The 22,411-nt window shown below is 37.6% G+C and overlaps 1 protein-coding gene across 2 annotated transcripts in view; it reads right to left on the bottom strand.

The window, feature by feature from the left end:
* Positions 1-1,949: 1,949 nt before the first annotated feature.
* usp4 (ubiquitin specific peptidase 4 (proto-oncogene)) overlaps positions 1,950-22,411 on the bottom strand; it is an 86,562-nt gene continuing 66,100 nt past the window's right edge. The window contains exons 14-23 of one of the 2 annotated variants that reach the window (XM_072581879.1): positions 21,946-22,146; positions 17,207-17,310; positions 14,911-15,162; positions 13,998-14,068; positions 10,380-10,495; positions 7,954-8,103; positions 4,700-4,803; positions 4,526-4,614; positions 2,748-2,841; positions 1,950-2,139 (exon numbers count right to left, since the gene is read on the bottom strand). In XM_072581879.1, coding sequence (XP_072437980.1) covers positions 2,096-2,139; positions 2,748-2,841; positions 4,526-4,614; positions 4,700-4,803; positions 7,954-8,103; positions 10,380-10,495; positions 13,998-14,068; positions 14,911-15,162; positions 17,207-17,310; positions 21,946-22,146 — 1,225 coding nt within the window. In that variant the 3' untranslated portion in view covers positions 1,950-2,095. Of the gene's footprint in view, positions 2,842-4,525; positions 4,615-4,699; positions 4,804-7,953; positions 8,104-10,379; positions 10,496-13,997; positions 14,069-14,910; positions 15,163-17,206; positions 17,311-21,945; positions 22,147-22,411 lie in introns of both variants that reach the window. The other variant, XM_072581880.1, reaches the window with a different exon arrangement.

Raw genomic sequence — 22,411 nt, 5'->3', positions numbered from 1 at the left:
ACACTAGACTCCCCTCCCATGTCATGTGATCTCAATGTTTGGCATTCTTTGATCAGTTTTCATATTTGCTTGGAACACTGAATAGTATATAGGCAACATACACATCGTAACAATCTGTATTTCACCTCTATTGCTCTTCGCCTATGCCATGTTTTAATGTTTTCTTTTGATTCAAGACATAAGCTCGTGTATTTATTTCTGGTTACGAGTTTTTCTGGGAAGGCAGGGATAGTAAACAAGGTATTAATGACAAGAGTCAGCCGAGGATTGTCTTATCAGTCATGAATCAACTTTAAATATTCAACATAGTCTACTTAGCGTCAGGATGAGCTAGCACCAAGTTACTGACGGTTGCATTTCACTTCAAATTGTGAAATACGTGTTTCACAATCCAATTGAAATGTTGCATCAGTCAACATAGAGTTAAAAATATTGATCAGTATTACTGACTGTGCTGATGTGTGTAATATTGCAGATGGAGAACTTAAATCCAGTCACACTATCTCCATTTGCAACATGTACAAGAATGTACATTTCTGATTTTACAAATAATACCATAAGACATAGGAGAAGAAATGAGGCTATTTGGCCCATTAAATCTTCTCTGCCATTCAATCATGGCTGATAAGTTTCTCAACCCCATTCTCCCACTTTCTCCCTGTAAACTTTGATTCCCCTTAACAATCAAGGACCTATCTACCTCTTCTTAAATATACTCAATGATCTGGCCTCCAAAGCCTTCTGTGGCAATGAACTCCATAGATTCACTGCTCCTGCTAAAGTAGTTTCTCCAAGTGAGCTCTCTGGTTAGCACTGCATTTCACTTTGGAAAGCTAGTTTCAAAAAGCTCAATGTGCTTCCTCAAAGGGGTTTCAGTATTTTTAATATCTTTATTACTGTCGCATTATGAGGAAATGAGTGACTTTTGAGAAATGACGTGATTGTACTAATATAGCTTGTCAGAAAAAACCTCACTCACCCGAAGAATGCTTCTTAGATTCACCTCAAGCTGATGTACTTCATACCCCTCCCTCTGCTAGTTTTCTAATGTTTTCTTCAGGAGAACAATATAGAGTCGGATAAAATGATGGATTCTCCTACGGAATGATGATCAGCAAAGAATCAAAACATTCAGCGTCTAGGTTGATGTTGTTAATCCAAATTGTGATCTGCAGATTCCACCACAAATATATATAAAGTGACTGTTGAAAAGGGGGAAAGTACTATTGTTGTGGCACTCTCGCTTGTTTTGGAGGGGACTCTTGATCCTTCACTAATCACTTTCACAATACCACAAATGGCCCAATGTACAAAAACAACTTTCACCAGGTATTAAGTCAGAAAGCCAATTCTGTTCACTAGAAGGTCAAGATTAAACACAGGCTGGAAAAAGGGCAAGGTTGAAGTAATGAATGAAATTACAAATGGCATGTAAAATATTGCTGTTATCTACATTCAACAGGGAAATATGAGAGCTTTACATTTTTAATTATTTTAGTAGTCAACATTTGTGGTTTTGCACATCAGAAAGAACTGTGTAGTATGCAGGGCGAGATATGAAGGGATAAGTAGTAAAAGGGATAGATTTGTGAGGAAGTACAGCAGGCCTTTGCTATTTAAATTCATTCATTGTTCTTGATTTCGGAAGGATTAGATGTTTTAAGTGTTTTAAGCACATATGAATTTGGATCGACTCAGTACAAAATTAATATATTGAGATCCTGAGTATTTCTCTATTATAATAGTGGTCATACAAGACCGTAAAATCAGTATTTTCTGTCGAGGTTCTAGATTGAATTAAGATTTATTACTAGTTCACAACTACTTGCCAATTTTTGTTCGAAACCAAGAGTCCATATAATAACAGCTAAATTCATTGTCCTCAAAATTTGGTGTTCAGATAACGACACTATTTCCACTCGTTAGTAAGCCCACATGACAGACAAGTCACAGCTCCAATCAGCAGTCTTTATTTATGTAGAGATATGTATTAAAACCAGCTACTTACAAAGTGCCAGTTTGAGCAAAAAGACTAGAAGAAACTGATGTGAAATTTACATTACAATACATACCAGCAAGGTTATGCTGGTTTGGATCAGTATCGCACCTGGGGTTTGGAAACCTCTGTTCCTGTGCCGCCTATAATACAATATAATATTACAAATTTTATTATTTGAGTCTCAGTAGCCAAACCACAAATAAACCAGTGCTCTGCTACAAATTCATAATGCAACATTTCCAGGTTAAGATGTAAGGTGTCACTCATGCAAAGAAATACCATTTTACCAATAAGAGGAAACAATACAGGCAATGCAAGGTTTGTGACATAACTTAAAATTTCAAATTGGACAGAAAATTAATCTGGGAAGGAAGGAGAGAAACTGCAACCCTTTTCAAAAATAAACCGAACTAAAATCCTTATCTTAAATAGCTGATGAGAAAAAAACTCACTTAAAAATTTCCAAAGCAGTTTATTTTACAGTGACATCCATTAATTGCCATCAGAAATCAGTAGATTCTGAAACAGAGCATGTTATTTTTGCTCACCCATTCATTCAGATCTGATCAATTTTGCTTTTAAAAAGTTGCTGTTTCAAGAGGGTTCTTGTCCCCTACCCTGAAGGCAGCTGGTGCTGATGGTAGAGCAACACAATCCAAAAACAGTAGATCTAATTTCTTGTTGCCAAATCATGCAGTTTCATCTTAGTTGGTATCCATTCTATCTTCTTCATTTTTTCTATTCTCACCATTCTCTTCAGGAGTACTCAAGGAAGCAGGTGAACTGTTGTGATGGTTATTGGAGTCTCTACGCTGGTAGAAAAGAACATAAGCTGCTTTTGTCTAGAAAAAATAAAAAATCCCAGTTAATGACCAAGCTTTGGTGGTGGGTGCAATGCAATTTACCATACATAATGGAAAAAAAATCTTGCATTTGTTGCTGCTTCTTCAAAATCCTTTTATAATCCATTTCTTGGCTTGCGTCAGGTTACTCAAGATCAAAGTGAGTAGGCAACAAGGTGGCAGATGGAAGTTAAGAAATTTAAAAACAAATTTAAAAAGTGTGAAATTTCTAAATGATGTTTAAAGGAAACTTCAGCTCACTCACATATATACTCATTTATTCATATATAAGCAGCAAGAGGGTAACTAGAGAAAGAGGAGACAGTGAGGTCTGCGGATGCTGGAGATCAGAGTTGAGAGCGTGTTGCTGAAAAAGCACAGAAAGTCAGGCAGCATCCGAGCAGGAAAATCGACATTTTGGGCTGGAGCTCTTCATCAGCAACCATTTCTGATGAAGGGCTCTGGCCTGAAACGTCAATTTTCCCGCTCTTCAGATGCTGCCTAATAGAGAAAGAGTAGGTGCACTAAAGGATAAGGAAGGCTGTGTGTCAAACCTGAGAAAATGGGTAAGATTTTCAATGATTACTTTGCATCAGTGTTCACTGATGAGAGGGATGTGAAGAATGTTGAGACTAGAGATCGAAGTTTGTTTACTCTGGATCATGTTGACAATTAGGAGGGAAGATGTCTTGGGTAGGCTAGAGGTTATTAAGGCGGACAAACCCCAGGACCGGATGGGATCTATCCCAGGTTGCTGAGGGAGGGGAGAGAGGAAATAGCTAGGGCCTTGACATATCTTTGTAACATACTTAAACGCAGGTAAAGTGCCAGAGGACTGCCCCCTGTACAAGGAAGGTAGTAAGGATATTCAGATATAATAAGGACATTTTGGGTACTTTTAGATAAAGACATGAATATGCAAGGAATGGAAGGATATGGACGAAGGGCAGGCAGAAGGGATCAGTTTAATTAGGTGTCATGTTCAGCACAACATGTTGGGCTGTAGGGCTCATTCTTGTGCTATACGGTTCTATGTAGACAAAGTCAGAAAACCGCAAATTTGCGACAGTAGCAATCACCAACATAGTGATTTCCACAAGAATAATTTAGGTTTTCTGTTTGAGACACAGAAATTGAAGTGTTGCAGGGAAGCAAAAAGAGACTGATGGTAGAAATGCAAGATTAGAAAAAAAGATGCAGGATTATGACAATCAACTGATTGATTTCTGAGTGCTGAAATTCAGGAATAAAATCTTTACAGAGAAAAGGTCTGTTGATACTGACAGCTTTATATATGGAACTTTTCTATAGGAAACCTTAGCAGCAATGATGAGGTGAATTGTGTCTTAAACATATCAACTTGTGGAAAATAATAAGGAACACCCAGAGAATAATTTTAAAAAAGCTAAACAATCTAAGGCATTTCACAGATGCCAATTAAGAGGCTGATGTGAACTAGGGCAAAGGTAATTTGAATATGGTTGAACATAAAAGGGTTAATGAAAAATTCAGATATATGGTAATCTCAATTGTAAAAGTCAAACTCTTCACATTTATCAGATTAATCTGCCCCCCTTATGGAGTCAGTTATAAAATTGTGTGCAAGCATGCAACTAATACTTTTCACTTATGACAACTTCCCAAATACGACAATATTTTATGCGCTGTAGTTCGTGCAACTTACCACAATCTGATCTTCAGATGCCCCTGATACACTACTGTCATCAAAGTAATACCACTGTCCATCAATTTTATTTTTAGCATATGCAGTATCTGTTGGCAAGGCAAAGAAAATTATACTTCTACTTCCAGAAGTAATGAATGTCAATTTTCAATGAATAAAAACTAACAAACTTACAATGGCCTCCTCCCATTCCTCCATAGTGGTTAGTGACTGCAACCAGGTCATAGATGCAAGGACCAGCTTTGGGATTGTAGACAAACTCAGACATGTTCAAATCCCTAAGAATCCATTAGAAGAACAAACATTAACATTTCGCAGAATATAGAATATGCACCGACAAGGACTAACAATGCATTTAAGGAGTGGACCAAGGCCATTGCTACAACTAGAGGACCGTACTAAGGATAACTGACAAATCTTGAAGCAAGCCTATTGGTAACTTTATTCATACTTCAAATAACTTCATTTTACTTCAGTGACATAAAGGGTCTAGCAAAAACTAAACAGGCAGCAATGTTAGCAAACAGGATAGCAGAACAACAACGGTGGACTTTGAAACAACCTCACATTGCAAATGAAGCCAAAACCTTGAAGTTTCATTTTTATGTTTAAAGTTCAAGAGAGTTGGCATAACCATAAAGATATTTTTCATGGTATCACTTAACTCAGTCAATTCAAAAATGAAATGCGGCTATGAATAAGGATCACAGACTGAAGACTCTTTCTGTGCCATCTTGTTATTTTTCTGACAGTTTAAAAGTGGTATAGGATTGAACAGAATGCAAAGATCTTAATTTTAAACTTCATCAAAGTCAACTATGCAGGAATGATAGTTTGATAACATTGTACATTCAGTTACCATCTTTAACATTACAGGGCTAAATTGGACAAAAATAAATGCTAAGTTCAAGATTAGACAAAGCACAGACAAGACAGTTTTTGCAGATAACCTTAAAAGGAGAAGCTTAGTGAAAGACTTCCAGAACCTTGCCTTAGATGGCTGAAGGCACAGACGCCAACTGTGAAATGAAAGGAGTAGGGAGTATAGAAACAGAGGTGGAAGAGTTTTTATTTTATTCAATTGTGGGACGTGGGCATTGCTGACTGGCCAGCATTTACTGCCTGACTCTAGGTGTCAGAGAGGTGTTGGTGAGCTGCCTTCTTGTACCACTGCAGTCCGTATGCTGTGGGTTGGCCCACAATGTCTTTGGGAGGGAATTCCAAGATTTTGACTCAGCAACAGTGAAGGAACGTCAATACATTTCCAAGTCAGGACAGTGGCATGGAGGGGAACTTGCAGATGGTGGTTTCTCCATATATCTGGTGCCCTCATCCTTCTAGATGGAAGTGGCTGTGGGTTTGGAAGGTGCTGTCTGAGGATCATTGGTGAATTTCTGCAGTGCATCTTGTGGGTAGTACAGATAGACAACCCTTTGTCCAAAATCCAAAAAACTCCAAACTCTGAAGGGTTTCGCGAAGTTTTTTTTCTCATTAACAAGGCTGTTTGGTGTGCAAACACTTAATCCAACTCCACACCCACTCGATGTGTGTCATTCAGATGTGATGTGGGTGGGCGTAGCCCAGCACTGGCAGGCCTCAATTCTGTCTCTGGGCTCGTAGTACTTGCAGTGAGTCTGTTTGGTAAGGTTTTTAAAAGTTTCACTGTCAAACTGTCATTTATTCCGAAATTCAAAAAATTGTGAATTCTGAAAACCAGCTGGTTCTGAGTGTTTCGGATAAAGGATTGTGTACCTGTACACACTGCTGCTCAGTAATGTGCTGGTTTGTCCTAGATTATGGGAAGCTTGAATGTTATTGGAGCTCCATTTATCTAGGTAGTATTCCATCACACTCCTGACTTGTGCCTTGTAGATGGCTTTGGAGAGTCAGGAGGTGAGTTACTCACTGCAGTATTCCTAGCCTCTGACCTGCTCTTGTAGCTTCTGTTTATATGCAAGCCCAGTTGAGTTTCCAGTCAATGATAACACCAGGATGTTGACAGTGGGGGAATTTAATGATGGTAACACCATTGAATATCAAGGGGTGGCGGTTAGGTTGTCTTTTATTGGCGAAGGTCACAACCTGGCATCTGTGGGGCACAAGTGTTACTTGCCACTTGGATACTGTCCAGACCTTGTTGCATTTGAACGTGGACTGCTTCAGTATCTGAGTTGTCGCAAAAGATGAATGTTGTGCAATCATTGGCAAACATCCTCACTTCTGACCTTACGATAGAAAGACGGCTATTGATAAATCATGGGTTGGCGAGGGCAAGGGATTTTTCCTTCCAGTCAAATTCGACAATAACAGTGTATTCTAAAATATCGATCTGGGCTAACTGGGATCATCTGTTCTTTCAGTTGATAAAACGTGGAGCTGGAAAGACAGCAGATCAGACAGTAGAGGAGCAGAAAAGTCTATGTTTCGGGTCCTTCATCAGGGCATGAAGGGGCTTGACCTGAAGTGTTGACTTTCCTGCTCCTGTCTGACTTGCTGTGCCTTTCCAGGTCCGCATTTTATCAACTGACTTCCAGCATCTGCAGTCCTTGCTATTTCAAAGTCATCTGTTCTTTCACTTTGGCGTTCAAGTTTCATATTCCATTTCGGTTGCAAAACTACACCAAGAAATTTAAGTACAATGGAATCTTCTCTATTTCCGAAATACTTTCTGAAAATAAAGTATGCAAATTACTGCAAATGTTGGAAATCTAAAACAAAATGCTGAAGAAACTCAGGTCTGATACCATCTTCTGAGTCATAGCGGACTTGAAACGTTAACTGTGCTTCTGTCTCCATATAGACCTGCTGAGTTTCTCCAGCATTTTGCTGAATTTTGTTTTTAAAATGCCCAATGTATGCACATACATGCCAGAAAATAGGGAACACTATTTGTTATCTGCACAATAGGCCAAAATGATGGCCATAAAAATATTTTGTTGGACGGAGCTCAGATAAATTTCATATCTTCTGGAATGCAGCAGCTCTCAAGAGATAGAGGTTTGCACCATAGAGGTGATACCATTAAAGAGAAGGTTTGGCAAAATCAGTTACCTCCCCTTGCCTATTTTTAGTTCAATACCATTTTGTATTAACAGATGGGAAGCGGACAGTTTGCTGTTAAGGATTATAAGTGTGAACCCACAACCTTGCACTCATATGCATCATTCTTTGGTGTGAACCACATTTTCACAGCAGCAAATTCAATTATAGAGGAACCTCGATTATCTGAAGGACATGGGCAGGGATTACTTCAGTTGGTTAATCGAATTCTGGATAATCGATTGCTGGAAAACAGTCGTGCCCAGCATCAAGGACATTGTGATCTTGCTCGATAACTCGATATTTGGATAAAAATGCCGGATAATCGAGATTCCTCTGCATTGTCCTGGTTAAATAAAATGCTCCATACACTAAAATGAATCTCTCACCTTATAGGAAACTCTACTAGAGTGTCAAGTTTATCTCTCCAGTACCTATTATATGAGAAACGCTTCAGATGTACAACGAGGATCTTTGGTAGTGACCACAAATCAAACTTTTTCGTGGCCTGTTGGTGCTTTTTACAGGTGGGGCAGTACCTGTGGAGACAAATAGCAGCAAAATACTAACATACCATTTCCCAAAAAATGTAATTTAAAGAGAAATGGATTGTTAAACTTTCATATTTAGTAGTCAATTTTTTTTAAACTTCTCGACCCCATTTTGTTTCTCCTTCAGTCTTCCCCTCCTGATGACATATTATTGTTCTATTACAGTACAATATACTGATGCTGGTGTACAGCTGGCCGTCTACCTGACTGGCATCTATCTAATCCTTGGAAATACTGCCAATTCCTAACTTTTACTTGCCAAAAAAATTCTTACAAAATGTCCATCAACTGTCACTGGGTACTGATCTAAAATGTCATGGTAGATCAATATTTCCCCAGCGTACCTAGGGAATTGCCAATTATTCCCTTTGACTACTGACATGACTGGAACAAGTTATCTCAGAGCTAATAGGATATTCAGGAACCAACTAATCAATATCTGGTGCTTGGACAAGTCAATCCATTATGATGTATGCTCTGATGAATGCACCCTAAAAGTTTGGGCTTAGATTGCCTCTTGTGAGTAAAGTCTATTTTCATGTAATGGATTAGGAATTTTCTCTATGGGGACATAGAGCCACCAACTGATGTCAAGAATTGTAGTCAAGAGAGTAGCATGGTCTGATTTTTGACAGTTTCTGAAGCCTGGAATGGAAAGTCAGACATTGCGGAACTCCTAATCTATGGAGACTAAGAGTTCTGCAAAAACTCCCAAAAAATTCAATAATTTGGATGATAATTAGTGAAACTCAACTAACACAGCAAGTCAACTTTCTGTAATTCCACCACTAAACAACTGAAGAAATGGTAAATGCTATCTCAAAGGGACAGTACAAATTCTCACATTGGTAGATGAAGAGAATCACTTTGTACAATGATGTCTAATAAACTGATCTAAATGACTGACTTTTGCTGCCAACAAATCCATCAAAAATTTAATTATTTTATTTGGTTAGGTCTAAAATATCACAGCTCCCACTATCCTCAATTGTAAACTACTGCTTCCACAACAGATTTCATTGATTAAATTGATAAAATAATTGTTCTGATGAAGACTTCACAACAGGTTGCCAACAATCAATGCCTGCTTATAATAAACATTGATCTACGCCGCTATTAGTATTTAAACTCTTTTATAGGAAAGCCACAAAAATAAACAGATTAAATTCCAACTGAAATGGTTTTAAACTTTCAATATCGCCATTTAGAAGACACTGCACATCTTCCATTTCGATACAGCACTTTATGAAAAGCTTTTTTGTGAACAAAGCTTTGACTTTACAATGTCCTCTCATTATTTCGAACAAGATTCTGCTGCTTTTGAAAGCTTCTATTCCTACAATTTAGAAAGATTTCTGTTGCTTTAACCAAAAGACTTGTAAGAAAAATATATTGGAATCTAAAGTCTGAGAAAACAGACTTTTAGAGTTAGCCACAGGAAAACTAATTCATGCACTGCATTTTCCTTTCTGGATCAATGAGCTGAATTTAACCAAGAACGGGAGTGAAGATTTTTAAAATTTATTGGTAGCAATAATGTCCTTATTATAGGAAGAGAGTTTCAGTAGTCTTCAGCAAGCACCGAATTGTCAACTTTACTTGGGGGACAGGGAGATGGACACTACTAGCTGGGTAGCAGATATGAAAATTAAACAAGAGAAAGCCACACTGCTGTAGGAGGGGTTGCTCTTAAGAGACTAAGATGTGGTGGACCAGTTTACAACAGGATATTTTCATAAGCAATTTTCAAAAGCTAATGTGCGACATGAAGTGGCAAAAATGGGAACAATACCATTTTTTTTGCACCAACATCCATTGCCTTTATAAACAGAAGATGATCTCATAAAGGTGGCTAATAAGATTAAATAATTATAATTGTTAGGTTACGTCATTTGGTTACATTTTCACAACAAAAACAGTGACATTAAGATGCATAAATACATTAAAACTTGCAGTATGTTGTAAACATGCATCACATAACATGATATAAAACTTTTATTTACTTATGATGATCTTGTAGACCATCAGTGGACGATTAGTTGCAGTTACTTTATTGCAATTATTTAAGTTTGCCTTTTTGCCAAGCTACAAAATATTGTCCCCTTACCAGATTACAAAGCTGCACATGAACTTAGATTTGAAACACTCCACTCTGGCAGTGGAAAGGTCACAAAGTACAGAAACACTGGGAAAGACTCAAGAGAGTTGATGGTAGAATTCTTTTAAAACAAAAGAGGGACAAATCAGATACGCTGTGTACTAACCAAAGATCATGCTCTCCCAAAGTCTCCATTGTTGTAAACAAGTCTATACACTCTCTTAATGCAACTGAACTTCTTTTCTTTTGAGGCTGTGACATGGATTCATGCTTTTCGTATGCCTGTAAAAGTGACAAGAGGTGGCAAATTATTCTCATTTCATGACGCACTTATCTAACTGTGCTCTCAAATTACTTTATAAGTTGTTCTAAGGGGTCCTCTTGTGGTACAGTGGTAGAATTCTTACCCTGGACCAAGAGGCCCAGTTCAAGTCTCACCTACTCCAGAGGTATGTAATAACATCTGAACAGGTTGATTAGAAAATAGGCTAAATGTTTAAAAAATGCTTTGTTTTAAACTTCCTTCCTTCATGGACACCATCATCAGAAAGTGCCTAGATCAGCATACTTAATTATGAAAATAAAATCTGAACAATTAACAGCTATCTGATTTCTTTGGTAACGTTACCAAATATTATTTAGTTCCATTTATTCTTATATTTCCCCAACTGGATCTCTTGGCAAATTATTTCAACCAATGCTGGAGATTGCCAAACTGATTGTGTCATCAACTTGGGACTGAGGGATACTTGTAAGCAGTCAAGACTAATTCAAACAGTAATAAGAGGAGCTGGACCTTCATTAAGCAACTATTTTTTCAAAATTAAAATCCAGGAGGGCCCTTATAATAATGGTACTGCCACCATCTCTGGACCAGGAGGTCCAGGTTCCAAATCCCACTTGCGTAACAACATCCCTGAAAGGGTTGATTAAAAATTCTCAAAATTAAAAGCCACGATGAAAGGCTGAGGCCGTATGAAGGTCACTGCAAATGTTGAATATCTTAAGAGAATGGACAAAATAGCCAAAATATTCAGAATGCAAGAATGATAAATCTCAGCTTTTGATTACAGTTTAAGAAATTAAAATGATTAATTGGTCTAAACCTTCAAAATACAACTTGCTATGTATACATTAGTGGTCACATTTGCCAGTGTCTGCACTTAACCAATATTCAATGGGTGTCAATATACTTTGGGCATTCAATTATTTTTGACATCTTTAAATTTTGATAATACGGAGGGATATTTCACAACAATGTCATGTGATGTGGAAGTAACAGTGTTCTCCTCTCTTTCAAGAAGAGAAGCCCAGGTTTCTCCAACTTTTCTTCATAATTTATTGTCAATAAGAATGAACCCTGCAACTCTTCTCAATACCAGCCTCTAAGTGTTTTGATGGTGACTAGAATCTGAGTGACTAAATTATCTTAGTTCAGAGCTTGTTTGAATCTTAGTTATCTATTTAATATTAATAGAAAACATGTTACTATTTATGTTTTTATATTTCACAAGTGATGGACCCACTTGTTAAATGTGTGCAAAGGTTTGTGCTATTTCACTGCATTACTGTTGTGGTGCGAATGTTTCTGAAGGTGAGTAGCTGAGATGCACAGTGTGCATTTTCTTTCCATTCCCTCCAATTTTATTGATTTATATTTGCAATGACAATCATGTACTAACTGGGCAGTGGCACCACTCACTCAAGATGCTCGAGTTATAATTTTCTATGATGTGTGGTAGCTTAAATACAGTTGCAGTTGATAGACTTCAGGATAGGGGCAAAGAAAATGGCAGATTGAAGATGTGCAGGGAGGGAGAAAAACTGCTGTTCTTCTCACACTGCATAATGTACTTTAATAAGTAAGAAGAGCTTTTTGTAGTTAGAGTCAGAGGTGTACAGCACAGAAACAGATTATTTGGACTAACTTGTCCATGCTGACCAGGTATCCTAACCTAATCTAGTGCCATTTGTCAGCACTTGGCCCATATACCCCTAAATCGTTCTTATTCATATATCTATCTAGATGCGTCTGCCAGTTCCTCCAGCAGCTCATTCCATACACACACCAAGCTCTGCATGAAAAATTGCCTCTTAGGTCTCTTAAATCTTTCTTCTACTATATTGCGACGTGTTCTTGTGCAACTCATTATAGAAAAATTGCGCTTTAGAAACAGCGCTTAAAGTGTTGGCGTCGTAATCACGTTACAATCAACGCGCTTTAAAAGTTTGCTCTTTAGAAACAGTGTGCCAATTCTTCAATCATGTTATAGTGAATTCACGTGAATGAAACGTACATTATTGCAGAGTGTCCTGTATTGTTTAATTCTGTTAATCACTTTTGTTCTCCCTTAGCCAGGTATCTGCTAATACAGCTTATTCACCTACTGGTGTATAATCAGTACAATTCACTAGCTTGCAAAATCAATCTGCAGAATTGAGAAGAAAAATTAATTTCTTTTACTGATCATTAAATGTTTTGCACTCAAGCCTATAAAATAGCAGAAACAGCTTTGACACTTTAAAGTTCACTGGATTTTCATTTGCAACTGAAAATTCTTAGTGCCAGTTGGATAACCATCCAATAGATGGGCTATAGGCTTTTGGTTCATATTCCTTCAGAATGTTTAAGAATATAAATTAACAACAAACAGTCAGGAGATGGTGATGTCAAGCTACTGAAGAAGAGTTCAGAAAATATTTACAAGGATATTGCCTGGGTTGGAGGGTTTGACTGAAAAGGACAGGCTGAATAGGCTGGGGCTATTTTTTCTGGAGTGTCAGTGTCAGAGGGGTGACCTTCTAGACGTTATAAAATCATGAGGGACGTAGATAGGATGATTAGTCAAGGTGTTTTGTCCAGAGTAGCTAATCCAAAACTAGAGAGCATAGGTTTAAGGTGAGAGGGGTAAAATTTACAAGGGATCTAAGGGACAACTCCACGCAAATGGTGGTGCATGTATAAGATGAACCGCCAGAAGAATTGATGGAGGATTGCGCAATTATGTCATTTAAGAGATAATTGGATGGGTATATGAATTGGAAGGGTTTGGAGGGATATGGGCCAAATGCAAGCAAATGGGACTAGATTAATATCTGGTAAGCATGGACAAGTTGAGCTATCTGACCTCTTTTTCAAATGCACATACTATTAATTCTGTGGCTTTCATGTGACTACAGGCTCCATTTCATTGACTTTGCTTTGATCATCGTGGCTTAGCTTACTCTAACATTTATTGTAACACAATTGAAATAATTGTTCGAGCTTATACAATCAGTCTATTCCATATTCCCAAACTGGGAAATATTGCTTGAAAGTGAACTGTGTGGCCTGAATAATGAAGGTCTTAAGTCCAGATGTTCACTGACGCTATTCAATTGAATCAAATCACAAATGTTGTTCAAGAAATGATTTAAATCTAAAACTAAGTAATACAAAATTTCATCCCATAGTATCTGAACTCCCATATCTGTGTGCTGTTTGGAACTTAAGTGGGGCAGAAGTAACACTAATATTGACATGTTGATAATCCACTAAGAGATGTGTATCAGCACTACCTAACTTATCACTATGCCCTTGCACACACTATTCCTAACCAGAAGTACAGCTTCACCCATTTTCTCTGCTCTAAAGTCTTAGTTAAAAAGACTAACATTTACTGTATCCCCAAGGTTCTGGCTCCACATATTATTTTCTCGTTTACCTCACTTCCTTATAGCAAGCAACACTAAAATGTAATATACTGTAATGGTGGCTAAAATATTCCAAAGAAAATCCACCTACCTCAGCTTCTTGATCATCATAATACATCTTTTTGATTTCAGGATCCCAGTCTATAGCAATTGTGGAATGTGCTGGAGAAGAACAAAATATTTCCACAGAGTCACATCAAGGGAAAATCAGTAAAACAAATTCAAGTGTCAAGCTGCATGCTTACGGTCATATATGAAAATGTCACAGATATCATATTAACGAGTTGCAGATTGCAATCAAAATCAGAGTTTCTAAATGAGGAACTTAGGCACTAAATTTTAACGTAATCAGATGTAAACAAAGTGACCCTTAGATTTATAAAACAAGGAAGGTGACCCTAAAAAAATCTGACAGCTTATTTTAAGTATGCCAAATTGACCTACAAGAAAATTGTGCAAACTTGTAAGCTTTACATACCTGATGGCTAAATTTACATCCATGATTTTTTTCTTGAAAATACCAGGAAGAAAGGTGGCATCGAGAAAATAGGATGTTTTACTATGTACAATTTAGTACAATGGAGCAATTGCATTTTAACAAGGAAATGTGACATTAGATAATCTTAGCAACCAGCTTTCAGTGCGATTACATTTTTTAAGTTAAATAATTACAGGTACAATAAGAACAGGTTGTTCGGCAAAACTCGAGTGGATTTTTTAAAGGTAGCAATACAATTATTAAACAATCTATTAATCAGATATCATTTGTTTAGATTTTCAAAAGTTCTTCGACGAAACAAAATACTTTCAGGCTTTCAGTAACTTTCTTAAGTGGAATAAACTCCAGAGCCTCCTTCAGGGCATTAATGAGTTAGATGTGGATTGGATATAGGAAATTCTAAGTGCAATTGTGCATAATCTTTGAAAAGAAAAAGTTCAAACAAACTATTTTATTCAGTGGATGCTATATTGTGTTCAGCACCATCTTTAACTTTGTAACTTACAGTTTAACTTGAGATATGTCCCATCTTCTGCAATGGAGCTGAAATCTGAGGTGCCATAGGCATTCACCATGCTGAAGCTGAATAGCTTCTTTTTACACTTCTGTTTATTTCCTTTGGTGGTGCGCTTGGTTGGCCCATTTTCCATCTTATCATTCTCATCAGCTGCAGAGCCATCAGACTGGCTGTTTTCAGGTTCAGAACTATTTTCCTCATTATCTCCCACTGCAGTTTGCAGATCCATCTCCTCCTCACCTAAAGAATGCAAGGCATAAATCATAAGAAACAAACTCAAAATTAAGTTGCTAATTTGAAGTTTCATTACCGTGTTGTCTAAAAACATCTGTCCAAGTTTCTATAAAACCCTTGCAAACATATATTTATTCAATAAGTATTAGCTTTTAGTTTTATGGGAAGGCAAAATTGTCATGGAACTGCCTTTAAAAAAAGAGTTGGCTCAAGTACAATGGAGGTACATTCCCATGAAGCGGGAACAATAGATTAAAGCAGAGCCAGTGTTTTCTGGCTGAAGGAAGAGATGGTGAGCAAGAAGAAAGAAAGAAAGAAAGAAAGAAAGAAAGAAAAGGTGCGCATGACAGATGTCAAGTTGAAATTGACAACCTTATTTCATCCAGAAAGTTCAGAGTAGAAGTGAAAAAAGTCATAAAAGAAATGACAAGTATAAAAAGAAATAAGCAGATAATATGAAAAGAGAATTCAAGAGTCTTCTACAGACACAAATAGTAAAAAGCTACTAATAAGAAAATAACAGCATATTTGAGATCAAAGTGGGGTTATTTCTGTCATAGGCATGATTGAGGTACTATGTTGCATCAACCTTTATCAGTAAGGTGCTGGCCAAAGTCAGTGAGAGTCAAGGTTGTTAAGAGGATAGACGAGTTAAAAATTGATAAGGTGGTGGCTGGTTGTACTTAAAGTTGATTAACCTTTGTGACTGTATGAGATGCACCTGAAGATATTGAGGAAGTAAAGATGAACCCGTACAGTAACTGACCATAATCTTCCTTTGTTTCCAAAGGACCAGAGAATTGCAAACACAACAAAGGGGTTCAAAAGAATGCATGAATAATCCATGCAATGTAGGTCAGTGTGTTTAGCCTTGATGGTGGGAATGCTTTTAGAAACAATAATTCCAAATTTAATGGTCAACTGGAAAAATATAGATTAATTAGGGACAGTGAATTCAAACTTGCTAAAAGACAAACCATTATTGTAACTGCACCAATTATTAACTTCATTTTGATAAAGTTACAGAGAAGGGTTAGATCGTTGGAATGTATATTAGATTATCAGAAGTGCATGACAAAATGCCATATAACAGATTTGTCAGCAAAGCTAAACCCAATGGAATAAAAGGAATAGTGGCAGGATAAATAACAGCTTGGTCAAACGATAGGAAACAGTAGTAGTTTGCAGACAAGTAAGAGGCATGCAAGCAGAGTTCCACAGATGTTGGTAGGAGGACTAATCCTTTGATCTGTATTAACAACCTAGACTTGATTGCTTAAGACACAATTTCAACATTTGCAGCTGATAAAACCGGAAATCACTTGTTATTAAGATGTAGGTGTGTACTGTACCTTTGAGAGACTGGAAACTGGCACACGGCATACTGAAAGAAGTTAAAAATGTAACATTTGTCTGTGAAACGAATAGTACAGATGAGTTGCCATGATAGAAAAACAATTGCAAATTTGGCTATTTTTAAATTATGATCCATGATACCAAAATCCAATCAAATTTGAATTTAGTATTTTGACAACATCAAAGAATTGAGAAGCAGAGGATGCTAATTTAAAGGCATATGACAAAAACTGAAGGTGGTATGAGAATAAACTATTTCAGTCTGCAGGTGGTCAGGATCTGGAATGCATTCAAATTCAATCACAGCCTTCAAAAGGAAATTGGATAATGATTGAATGGAAAACATCTGCAGGGCTACAGGGAAAAGGGAGATTTTGAGGACAAGGCAAATTTATCTTGTAAAGAGATGGCAATGAAATTACAGCCTAAAAGACCTGCATCGGTGCTGTAACTTTAATTTTCTAAATAACAATTGCTCGGTGATTTATGACATGTTACACAAGAGGCATTTGCAACAATCTTAATGGAATGATGACTTGCAATTAAATTGGCCCTGAAAACCATCTTTTTCTAAAAGTAACAGGCACAATTATTACAGGAAGACATTAATATGACAAGTTCCAGATAAATCAGCTGCACTTTGAACTTATATATTATTATTATTAGAGATATCTAGGTTAACACATAGTCATACCTTCATCATTAATACCATTTGGCTCACTAGACAGGCCATTGTCAATGCTCACAGATCCAGAGCTATAGTTTTCATACGTTTCCTTGCACACTTTCACGTAACGGCTGAAAACAAAATATAGAATTAATACTTTTATTAGGCCAGGCACATCAGGTTGAGAGTAATTACTTTAATTGGAATTCTGTTAAAAATTAGCTGAATTATTGTTACTGAAAGCAAAAACTTAAATCAAAAGCCAATGTCAAAAAAAGGCTTGATTTTTACTACAAATCCAAGGCAAGGAGCACCCATATGGAAATATAGTTTAGTAGTGTTAATCAGAACTAACTACATATTTGCAACTCAACTGCAGTGCTATAGTTGCATACTTTATTTATTTTTAATGAAATTTAGAAGCTAGCCTAAATTTAGTCTGATGATTGCCACAAAAGCTTAAGAAACAGCAGTAGACCATACAGGCCATTGAGCCTGTTTCACAATTCAATACATTGATCTCAACTCCAGAGATACATGCACTACACATTTTCAGATTCCCAAAGACTGAAAAATCTGTTCACCTATCTCAGCCTTATACATATGGTCAGTATTTGAGCAGAGAATTCTAAAGATTCCCAACCCTTTGAGGGAACAACCTCAAGTCAGTCTTTAACCAGTGTCCTCTTACCTAGAGACCAATTTTGCCAACCACTGCCCTCCAACAGTATCGATCCTGTCAAACCCCTTCAGAAACTTATATATTTCAATGATATTCACACGCAAATAAGCAGCTTGTCAGCATTACTGTGTTAGCACATGATTTGCATCAAAGGCAAAATACTTGGTTACACCCATTCCCAGATATTAAAAAAGCATGTGCCTGTCCAACTGAATGCCAACATAATCTTTCTTTGTATTTTCTTCAACAGTTAAAGTAAGGGATTGACTTTTCCCTAAAAGAAATCTGCTTGCTTTTTAATGTGTCACAGTTAATGTGCAATTTTTAAAATAGTTTGAAGAAAAGATTTACACTTATATAGCTAAACTGTAGAAACTTGAAAAGATGAGAGCACCCAGTCTCTAGCGCTACAGTGAATCATTGCAGTAAACCAGTGAAGTAGGCCCTATGGAAAAGCACTGGTTAATCTAATTGGTCTGAAGCTTTTCTGCCAACCTGTATTCTTCTGCCATCCAGTATTTTAATCCAAAATGCTTTCTGCAAACATTAAATTTTGGAGAACAGAACTGTGATGTCATGACACAAATGTCACTTTCTACTACAATGTCACTTACCCTGTAATCCAGGTTTCACTAGATCGGATAGTGAAGACATCATTTGGTATGCTCTCCTTTATTGGTCAAAGCATTAAGTATAGGAGTTGGGAGGTCATGTTGCAGCTGTACAGGACATGGTTAGGTCACTTTTGGAATCTTATGTGCAATTCTAGTCTCCCTCCTATAGGATGTTATGAAACTTAGAGTCAGAGTGCTACAGCATGCAGATGGGCCTTTTGGCCTAAACTGGTCCATGCCAACCATAATGTCCATCCACGCTAATCCCATTTCCCTGCACTTGGCCCATATCCTTCTAATGCTTTTGTCTCCGTCTATTTGTCCAAATGCCTTTAAAATGTTGTTAATGTACCTGCCCCAACTGCCTCCACTAGCAGCTCATTCCATATGCATACCACCCTGTGAAAAAAGTTGCCCCTCAGGTTCCCTTTTATTTGTTTCTTCATTAACCTTAAACTGATGCCCTCCTCTCTTAGATTCCCCCACCATAGGAAACAGACTGCATATTTTCACCTGATCTCTTATGGTCTTATACACCTTCATAAGGTCCCCCGTCAGTCTGCTACGCTCCAAAGGAAAATGTGCTAGCTTGTCCAACCTCTCTGTCTAACTCAGACCATCGAGTCCAGACAACATCTTTGTAAATTTCTTCTGCATTCTTTCCAGTTTAATAACATTCTTCCTATAACAAGGTGACCAAAACTGAACACAATACTCCAAGAGTTTAGATCAGAGTGGTGCTGGAAAAGCACAGCAGGTCAGGCAGCATCCGAGGAGCAGGAAAATCTATGTTTCGGGCAAAAGCCCTTCATCAGGAATAGAATACTCCAAAGTGCAGCCTCACAAACATCCTGAACAACAGCAACATAACTTCACAACTTCTGTACTCAATGCCCTGACTGAAGGCCAGTGTGCTAAAAGCCGCCTTCACTGCCCTATTTACCTGACTCCACTTTCAGAGAACTGTGGACCTGAATTCCAAGATCCCACTGTTCCACTACACTCCTAATAAGGGCCTCCTAACTTGATTTGACTTTCCAAATTTCAAGACCTCACACACTTATCAATATTAAACTCCTTTTGCCATTTCTTGGCGCACTTCTCCAGCTGATTAAGGTTCTGTTCGAAAGCGTTCAGAAAAGATTTACACGATGTTGCCAGGGTTGGAGAGTTTGAGCTATAGGGAGGGGCTCAATAGGCTGGGGCTGTTTTCCCTGGTGCATTGGAGGCTGAGGGGTGACCTTATAAGAGGTTTATAAAATCACGAGGGCACGGATAGGATAAATAGACAAAGTCTTTTTCCTGGGGTGGGGGAGTCCAGAACTAGAGGACACAAGTTTAGGGTGAGGGGGGAAAGATTTACAAGGGACCAAAGGGGCAATTCTTTCACACAGAGGGTGGTGCATGTATGGAATGAGCTGCCAGAGAAAGTGATGGAGGCTGGGACAAATACAACATTTAAAAGGCATCTGGATGGGTATATAATTGGAAGGATTTGAGGGATCTCGGCCAAATGGGATGAGATTAATTTAGGGTATCTGGTTGCATGGACGAGTTGGATGGAAGGGTCTACTTCTATGCTGTACATCTCTATGACTCTAAATAGAAGGAGCTTTGCTACAAACATCTCAAGAAGGAAGCTGCTCAGAAATCCACTAAATGGTTAGAAATATCTCATTTTTGAGACCAAGTTCTTTATAAATTGCATCGGAAGCATTATAGCAGTAGTTTAGACTGGTCCATAGAATGAGAACGAGAAACCGAGGACTGCAGATGCTGGAGATCAAGTCAAAGAGTGTGCTGCTGAAAAAGCACAGCCGGTCAGGCAGCATCAACGTACATAATATTCCCCAGAATTTAGAAGGAGATGGCCTAACTAGATAGACAAGACTCCATGTGTTTGACAGAATGGATAGTGAAGGCTTGTTTCCCTAGGCTGGGGAATCTCAGTGAATTCTTAAACATATTGGGCCAATCATTTAAGGACCAAGACAAAAGTGAAATTACCTCACTGGGAGAGTTGTGTATCTTTAAAATTCTGTCTCAAAGTGTTATGGATTCTTTGTTGTTGAATATGTTTATAGCTGAGATAGACATTTTTGTTTCCCAGTGAGTTAAGGATTTAGGCACAGTCAGAAACATGAAGTTAAAGCAAAGATTAGCCATGATCGTACTAACTAGAGGAAGTGGTTTTCTTGATGGACTACACAGAATATTCATGTTCTTAACTTTTGTCTGTGAATACTAAGTGGATTGGGAGAGGGTAGTCATGCTACAGACCATCACAAGCTGAACCCAAATCTGTCATGGTTTGATTCCCTTAAGCTCAAGTGCAAAGCACATATTTCCAGTTATGATTGTCCCTGAACTTGTGCCGCCCATACTTCATTCTGATCATGTTCAATCTAGTCTGACATAGCAAGTGCCACTCTTTGGACGAGAAAATAAATCACAATGCAGTCTACATGCTTCACCAGCTCAAATCATTATTAAAGATCTCAAGATAGAAGCAGAATAGATTTTTTCTAATTACATTGACTGTCATCATTAATGGAAACAAAGCATCTATGGGTTATGGGACCCTGCATATCAGTAGCTGCAGGTCAAAGTGACTGACTGCATGTGTAGTGAATTCTAGACTTGTTAATTTGAACATTTTCTTTTCTTTTGAAAGTCAAAGTATACACAGTTCCCTATTATTCAGAGCTGTTCAGTATGCTTTTGAAAAGAAGTATCCCTGTGGTCCTCAAGAGAATAAATAATTTTGATTCTTGAAGTATTTGATCAGCTAGCTGTACAGAGAGTATATTTTCATACAAGATGTGGAAGCCCAATGGCAAAGTAACACACACAATGTCGACTTGAATTTCTGAAGAGTAGGATGTGCCCAAGTTACAAGAGAGGGTGATTAAAAACACTAGTGTTAATCAACTCTTAACTTTTTTGTTAAAAATAAAAAATTTGAAAGTATGACAACTGTACATGTAGACATGACTTTTGTTTTCAGCAAATGAATTTGTCAACTGACTTTAATAATGACTTTAAGGCATAGAGTACTGGCAAAAGGCAATACCTTCCAATTAAGTCCTTATTTTAGTTAGATATTTGGTCACAGTAGTGTAGTGGAGCATGCAGCACTGAGATCATATGTTCATAGCAATTTGTGAAAGTGAATTTGGAAAAATGACAAATAATAAGTAGTTCATTTCAGAGAAACAAACTTGCCACCTCAACTTGATTGGCTCTAAAAACTCCTGTGGGTTGACCTGTGCAAGCCATAAAATTGTAAAGCACAAAATAGATGGACCAAAATAGCATGGTCCACATACCAAATCTGAAGCTTAACATTATAAACAGGACAGTGCAGACCATGAAAGGTGATCTGGAAGCCAGTTTGGAAATGCAAAGTGAAACAAACAAGCCACTTGAACTATTTCTCTCCTTCAATTAAGTTACATTAGTAAACTTACGAAATTCGTGCAAGGACTAGTTCATACAGGTTGTCCACTGTAACATTATCTCTGGGAACAGAGACTAAGAGAGGTTGACCAAAGAGAACGGTGCCAACAGGTGCACTTGAGGATCGCATCCTTCTCTCACGGAAATAAATTGGGAGGCTGATGCATTTTGAATTTTCAGAGTCTTCCTCTCTCACACCTGGAACCTCATAACTGTAAAATACAAAGAATAATCAGCAGCTCCAAGAAAATAACCTTCAGTTCCAAATCAAAACCAAACAGGTGTGAACAAGTACAGAACATCACTACGTGGTAGAACTGACTGGAAAGACGAAGGGATAATTCCCCTAACTCAGGATGTCAACATGTTGTTTCGAGGCCAAATTCAACTAATAAAAAAAACCTGTCCTCAAAAGAACACATTTCAATTAAAGGCATTAGATAGCAATCAGAAGCAGAAATTTTGTGATTATTTTGA

Source organism: Chiloscyllium punctatum, chromosome 12 (genome assembly GCF_047496795.1).
Source record: "Chiloscyllium punctatum isolate Juve2018m chromosome 12, sChiPun1.3, whole genome shotgun sequence".
In the NCBI taxonomy this organism is placed as follows: Eukaryota; Metazoa; Chordata; class Chondrichthyes; order Orectolobiformes; family Hemiscylliidae; genus Chiloscyllium; species Chiloscyllium punctatum.
The sequence above is the reverse complement of the archived record's forward strand: the minus strand, read 5'-3'. Positions and strand labels throughout refer to the sequence as shown.